The sequence below is a fragment of the Crinia signifera genome, chromosome 2, assembly GCF_055691185.1.
Source record: "Crinia signifera chromosome 2, ASM5569118v1, whole genome shotgun sequence".
Taxonomy (NCBI): Eukaryota; Metazoa; Chordata; class Amphibia; order Anura; family Myobatrachidae; genus Crinia; species Crinia signifera.
The window spans coordinates 181,068,743-181,076,668 of NC_139218.1; the positions used below are offsets into that span (position 1 = coordinate 181,068,743).

Below are 7,926 nucleotides of genomic sequence, written 5' to 3' on the forward strand. Positions count from 1 at the left end.
AGGGACTCAATGGTTGACACGTATAGGTAAAAAAGGCGATAGTTTGACACCTATGAAAGGTCGACATGGCTTAGGTTGACATGGACTATAGGTCAACAGGGACTTGACGTCAACATGACAAAGGTCGACATGGTTTTTAAAAGGATTTTTTGCAAAAAAAGGTTTTTCTTATCCTACCATCCAATAGGGCGTAGAGGGAGAATAAAATAGTGTGCCGAGCATAGTGAGTCAAAATGCCCAAATCATGGCATGCTAAGCGAGCCATACGAGGGGATGCAGTACACTTAGACAGTGTCCATGATGACCAGAGTCAACATAGACATAAAAATCACCATGTCAACCTTTTCTTGTCAACTTAAAGTCCCTGTCTAACTATAGTCCATGTCAACCTAAGACATGTCGATCTTTTATAGGTGTCGACCTAATGATGTTGACCTAATGTATGTCGACCTACATTGGGTCTACCCGATGACCCATACCCAAACACTTAGGGAGAAATTTACTAAGTTGGGAGTTCTATTCACATGGCATGTTACTAACCTATCAGACATCTACTCATTTATATAGCACCGTCTAGAAGATAATAGTATCTGATTGGTTGCCCATAGCAACATCCCATGTGAAATAGAAATCCCATCTTAGTAAATTTCCCCCTCTGAGTCCTTTTAGAGAAAAGTGCTATATAAATAACATTATTATGATTATAAATGGGAAATAAGTACAGAGCAGCTCTCTTTATATTAGCATTGCATTTATTTGCTAATTTTTCTTGGGACTACAAAATCGTGTTTTAGTTATTTATCTTTGTGGTTAATGATAGGTTTTAAAAGCAAGAAGGACCTTCGGTTGCTATTATTAACTGAAAATTTTCCACGTAAATAAGCATTTTTTCCAGTTCCCATTATAAAAGTTTGTAATAATATTTTATGTACTATCCATAATTTCTTCTGTAATATAATATATTGAAAAATTTTCAATTCTAAGCAGTTTCACTTTCTTCTTAATGTAGATGATGATCTTAGCATAATGATGTCTTGCCTAAAGCAAGGAGGTGTTTCACTTATTGGAAAAAAGACTGCAATGACCCGAGATGAATATCATAAATCCTTCATCCGTCGTAACAAAAATCCAGATATAAACCAAAAGGTGCACACTTTACGGGTTATGCACAGCACACTAAAGGTGAGCAGGATCATTTGAGAACAGGTGCGCTTTCTGTACCACTTTACAGGTAATATGATTAAAGTGGCTATTTCTCAGTCTACCCAGCCAATATCAGATGATTATGCTGATAATTGTACCATGGTTGCGACTGAGCAAAAATTATCTCTCTATTTGGCATGTGAATCTTTCAGTATGCCTAAAGGTGCCCATACACCGAGCCGATTCGGCCCGATTTTGGCCGATTGCAACGATTTGGGCCGTGAAATCGGCCCAAATCGGCTCGATATGATGACCCTCAGGTCCGATGCGCGGTCTGGCGCGCATTGTACCCCAGCAATTGACTGACTTGCTGCTGTCCGACCACCCCTCTTCCTATGCAGCGGCGGGCAGTCTGTGGGTTCTGGCCAGCTAGTGGTGGCGGGGGGTGGGCACAGGGTCCAGACAGCGGCAGCTGGGAAGCGGCGTCTGTGCAGCACGGGGCGGGCAGCTGGGTCCCTGCAGCGCTGGGCATTAAGTCAGCTGGTCAATCAGCCGGCCACATTTTTCAAATTCAGCAGCCCTTCCCGCACTATTTGCCTGGCACTTGAAAACACTGGGTGGATGCTGATTGACTAAATCTCAGCCAATCAGCGTTCGACTAGTGTTTTGAAATTCAGCAGCGCTTCCTGCGCCGCTGCCCGGTGAATTAGTCAGCGCACGGACCTGCTGACTTAATGCCCAGCGCTGCAGGGACCCCCCTGCCCGCCCCCACCACTGACCGCTCCCCAGGGATATTCATGCAATAAATTGCATGCAATTTATTGCATGTATAATTTTGCACATCAAGTGCCAAATCGTAAGCAGCCTCCCCGGGAGCTGCCGGGGGTCTTTCAAGGAAAATCTGGTCTGACTTGTCCTTAGGACAAGTCGGACTACCGTATGGGGGCCTTTAGGCTGGGTACACACCTGACAGATATGTGGACCTGCCATGGACCAGCTGAGCAGTGTACAAACTTACTGATCGGCCCCTCAAAATGTTGGTCCCTCTCATGCAACTGAGTTTGCTATTGAATTTGCCCACCCAGCTGTGACATCAGCCCTGGTAGCACAGTACATACAGCAGGATGTGTTGATATATAAGAATGGGCAATATATCGGCGAGTGTGTGCCAAGCATAACAGATGCAATTGTTGGTGCTTGGATCTGACAGTGGATATACTCACCATAAGACAGGGCCAGATGTACTAAGCTTCAAACTGATAAACTGGAGAATAATAAACTACCAGCCTATCAGATCATAACTGTCATCTTTCAAACCCAGCCTGTGCCAGTGAGCAGCTGAGTGGCTGGTGGTTTATCACTCTCCATCACTTTTAAAGCTTAGTACATCTGGCCAAGAAAAACCACTTACCTGACAGTGGGGCAGATGTATTAAGCCTGGTAAAGTGATAAATAGGTGATGAAGTGGAAGGTGATAAAGAACCAGCCAATCAGCTGTGTTTGAAAAATTACAGTTAGGAGTTGATTGGCTGGTGCGTAATGGCTTTCCACATTTTCACTGCTTTATCACCACTTAATACATCTGCGCAGTGTGTGGCAATGTTTAAGATGGGATCCTAGCTGTTCCTTTTAGTGTAACCTTTTCTTAATAACCTTTTATTAATAAGCTTTTGGTTTTCTGCAGGCAAAGCTGCTAGAACTGCAAGCACTGAACCAAATTCTGGAGAATCCAAACTTAAACTCTGCTACATTTCAGAAGTGGAAGTCTGAGCATGAGCAACTCTATGGTACTATAGGACATAGCCCTCATGCACCAAGAAAGAGTGGTGGTGGCTTGTATCAAGAAGGAATAATGGAAAGCCTCAAAAGCAAAAAGGAAAGCGAGGAAAGTGAAGCAAGTGATTGAAATGTGATCCATTGATACTGTTCAATGATTTATGATCACTTCTCGTGCTTAATTGAGATTGATGACCATATAGTAGTAGAACTTTTTTTGAAATAAAATATTGATATATTGCAAATTGTTTATTGTATATTGTACAATATTTGTTTTTATAAAATGTAATTTCACTATGGGACTTGCATATACTCCAGTTTTATCTAACTTCCATTTCTGTATATTGCTTGTCATTATTGCTTTGAATCCAGCTAAGAGGTTATGTAGTCTATTATGGACCATTAATGTTCTCAACACAACACAACACAACACTTCACTTTATATAACACATTTGATTGGATGCAAAAGATGATTGAAAAACAATGAAACTGATTTTTATACTCCGGATAAGATCATTACAGACCATCCAGGCATTTTTTTTTCAAAGTCGCATCCACTGCATTGAATTATTTTTATTCAGCATTTTAACAATTGACGTGCAGTAAGCTGTTTTGTGACATCACTTTTAGTGTTGCAGATGTGTTATTTTTTAAGAACTTCTTTCCGTGCAGTTGTTTTTTTATGGTTGGGAATGCACAAAAATCACAGGGTGCTAAGTCTGGGCTATATTGGTTTTGTTCCAGTGCTGCTGTTGCAGCAGTATGGTTAGGCATTGGCGTTAGAGCAAAAAAACACTGTTTCTTCAGCTAATGTGGTCTTTTCTTCCTCCTAGCTCCACACAATTGGGTATTCAGAATGTTTGCATAGTAATAACTATTAATTGTCCACGGGGAACATAGTGCTGCAGGACCATACTGTGTGCATGACACACAATAATTTAGGTGAATTTGAGAGTTTCTATACACTGGACTGTTGTTTGGATTCTGGATCATAATGACGGATCTATGATTCAACATAATCAATTTAAAAAATCATGTATCATCTCTGACATATGAATGGTTTGCTTGCATGCACGCACCCATCTGGCACACACACATTGCATTTTCAGTTCCTTTCTTTGTCACTTTGGGCCTAATTCTAGTTCACTCTTTCTGACAAAATCCTTCTTAGATGTGCACTGCAGGTGGGGCAGATGTTACTTGTGCAGAGAGAATTAGATTTGGGTGGGGTTTTACTTCAAAGTGAGATCTATATTGCGGTGTAAAAATAAAGCAGCCAGTATTTACTCTGCACAGAAACAAAATAACTCACCCAAATCTAATTCTCTCTGCACATTTGACATCTGCCCCCCTGCAGTGCACATGGTTTTGTCCATCTAAGAAGGATTTTGTCAGAAAGAGTGAACTAGAATAACGACCAATATGCTGAACTTGTTCAAATCAGTTGCCAAGTGAAGCCAAATGTTCACGTAAAGTTAACCTTCTGTCAATTTGCAATTTCTCCAAAGCTTTGGCAATCCTGATATCTCTAACCACACTGAATGGTCTCCCAGAATGCACTTTATCAGTGACTCGCATTTACCCTCTTCGAAGTGCATTCACCACCAAAATACTGCAGTACAGTTAATTGTTTCTCCACCCTCTGCCTGCTGTAACAATTCATGAGTTTAATTTGTGCTTTTTACAAGTTTAAAACAAAATTCAATCACATACAGTATCTCTGACATAATCTCATAGACATATTTTACTCATCCGCCAGTATGAAATGTATGAAGATCTTTCACGCGCTGTGACCAAGAAGTCTAATTGCAGGTTCAGACACGTGTATGAGCGTCACAATTGTGTTGCATTGCCACTTCTACCTATAGGACAGACCTTTTTTTCAATAAGCACTGGCATATTAGAAATCAATCTGTAATTTACAGTGTAAATCGGCCATAAATTTCCATCCAATTTAATTGAGTAAATCTTTGGGATGTCTGTGTGTGAGATGCGACATCGTCATGGGCTGTAGCATCTCTCTAAATTCATCACTTAGACAGAGTCTGTGTGCCGCCTCTCCTTTTTGCGCCTCCATTAGAGGCTCCACCCGACGGCCTTTTCACTTTCAATGTGACTCCATGGCGTCACTGGAGGAGGAATAACCCGGCGGCGATGTATAGGGACCTTGGCAGCTGCTGTGGAGTGACTGGCTCACTGTCCAGCATCCCCCTTATCAGCGCCCAGGTTGTGTGATCCCCTAGCTCCCCCCATAGTTACGGCCCTGGTATGGGTGAGGTGGGCTATCTTTTAGGGTATGTACTGAACATGGGCACCATCTTGAATCTAAATCAGTTTTTTCAAACGTAAAGGGGGTCGTGCAACGTGTCAAACATCATCAGAATTTGCTGAAAAGTTTATTTGAAATAGCAGTTATGATTGAAAAGTTAAACACTTGCTTTGTTGCAGGTAACTGAAGATGGCTTTGGCAGAACACATGTTTGTGTGTTTTGTAATGTTAAAAATGTATTTTATAGTATGACCACCATCAGTCCTTTTTAATTTGTAAAGGTCCAGATAACTAGTGGTGCAGATTTGAAAGTCTCTCAAATGTGTGGCAATGTTACTTCAATAACCATGTAGGCATTTTGGATAACTTTATCACCATCACTATGGCAGCTACACAGATTTGGGTACCATTGTTTTAAAGAGGGGAGGGGTTAAATAGGTGGCAAAGTTAAGGGCAGGAAAGCAAGGATGGGCAGAGGAGGGAGTTGAACTTGAAGAAGAGGGATGTGGTATGGTGGTCTGATAATCGGGATACCGACAGTCAGTATCCTGACATCAGCATCCCGACTGGCGGTGCTGCAACATGGGGATGAGTGCAAAGAAGCCCCTTGCTCTCGCCACACTGAGGGCTTGGTAGCTCACTTCGCTCGCCACAGGTTCTATTCTCCCTCTATGGGGATCATGGACCCCCACAAGGGAGAATAGTCCGTCAGTCAGGATCCCGACTGTTGGGCATTTAAACAGTCGGGATTCCGATGTCTGAGTACTGACCTTCAGACTCCTGTCTGACAGTAATCCAGCCCCCGAAGAAGAGATGCCTGGGGTTTGATAACTGGGAAGAAATGAGGTTCTTGAAATAAAACTGTTTAGGATGAGCACGTATATTTGAAATGGAGGATGTCTTCCTTAGATTTTCTCCACTGTCACTTGGCAGTACGTAAACATTTTTGCAGGTATCTGGTGACATTATGTATCCAAAATACAACCCTATCTTACGCAAGACATTACTAAATCTCTTATCCATGCACTCATCATATATATATATATATATATATATATATATATATATATATAAATATTAGTTATGTGGTGGGGAACAGAATTCAAGAACTGATTTTGCCTATTACTCTCACTGTCAAAATTTGAATTGGTCCTAAACACCTACCCCTTCCACCCCTCCAATTTGGGAACCTCTGGTATATTGCATAATTAAACATTACATCAACCTTCTCCACCATTAAGAGACTGAGCACTATTAGTTGAAGGTTGGTTATGATACACTTATTGACAACTTCTTATTCAGCTTCTTACTGCAAAAATTCTAAAATATAGAATAGCTGTTGGTGGATTTCATCATGAGCAATTGTTTAGATATGGAAAATCCTGATAGTGGTTCTGCATGTACCCTCTACCCTCTAATCGTTCCTTACAGCAGCCAGACCCTACTCCTTCCTGCTAGGTCCTAAACCTAATCCCGTACCATGCCATCTAACCCTGTCTTGAGATAGTTCCAACTTGGCAAATGCCAGTACACTTTAATATTAGTGAGAGAGGGGGAGCACAGAGAGATGGAGTGCAGAGAGAGAGAGGGGGAGCACAGCGCGAGAGTGCAGGATTGGAGAGAAAGCACATAGAGGAGGAGCTTAGAGAGGGAGTAGAGAAGCACAGAGAGATAGAGGAGTGTAGAGAGAGAAAGGGAGCAAGGGGGAGTCAGAGGGGGATATTCTGGTTCGGGCGGTTGGGCCATACGCGTACGTTCCGGGATTTTTTTTGATCTGTGCATGTGTACCTTTCGCAATGCGCAGGCGCGACAACTCCACAACGCTCACGGACGGGTCTTTCCGTGCGAAAAAACCTGTCCGCAAGAGTACGGTCATTGTGGGCGGCATAGAGGCGTGTGGAGGGGAGCGGCCGAAATAATGAGGGAAACTGGGCGTAAACATGGGCGTTCACGGGGGTGTGCACAAAAAATGTACGGTGCTACTACCGCTCGATGGGCGAAAGCACCGTGTATTTCGGACACAAAACAGGCGGCCGCCACCTCCAGACCACCCCTACAGATACCGCATGAGAGCGGACGCCTGGGTCTGCTAATTAACGCTGATTACTACTCAAACACATACACCTGAATGTAATAAGCAATGCTGCAGCCTATTAAGTCAAAACCATTATTTCACTACCTGCAAGCCTACACACAGCACTCAAACACCTTGGAAGCTTATCTTTCTACACTTCTCTACATGTAAAGGTTGGTTTAATTTAAGGTAAGAATCATTTTAAGACCTGCTTATATATGCCAAGGTAGGTATTTTGTAACCATTTATACACATTCATTAAGTGTTTTCATATACTTTAAACAGCAGCACACTCAATCTACACAAGTCGACATGTGTCAACGTTTTCACTCTAATACAAACATATTTTTTGTAATTATGATAAAAATACATAAACCACATCTAACAGCTACAAGGATGTTTCAGCAATGTTTTAAGGCCATGGCCACTATTTTGCACACAATCTTTGTATTGTACCCAAAATACATAACTTTACCACTTTCTGATCTGCTATGAATTGTATGTAGTACACTCTGGATGTAAGATGCCACCAATCACATTATTGCAATCACATCTCTCTAACAAAGGATTCCTACATCTGCTTATGACACTGAAAACTCATATATGTTACAATATTTTAACATGTTTGTTCACAAGCAATTTTATCATGTTTGGTCGACTCACA

The 7,926-nt window shown here is 41.9% G+C and overlaps 1 protein-coding gene across 1 annotated transcript in view; it reads left to right on the plus strand.

Moving 5' to 3' along the window:
- Positions 1-3,326, plus strand: part of CNKSR1 (connector enhancer of kinase suppressor of Ras 1) — an 84,355-nt gene extending 81,029 nt beyond the window's left edge. The window contains exons 20-21 of the mRNA XM_083173276.1: positions 1,010-1,182; positions 2,828-3,326. Of these exons, the coding sequence (XP_083029402.1) occupies positions 1,010-1,182; positions 2,828-3,049 (395 nt within the window). The 3' untranslated portion in view covers positions 3,050-3,326. The remainder of the gene's footprint in view (positions 1-1,009; positions 1,183-2,827) is intronic.
- Positions 3,327-7,926: the final 4,600 nt, after the last annotated feature.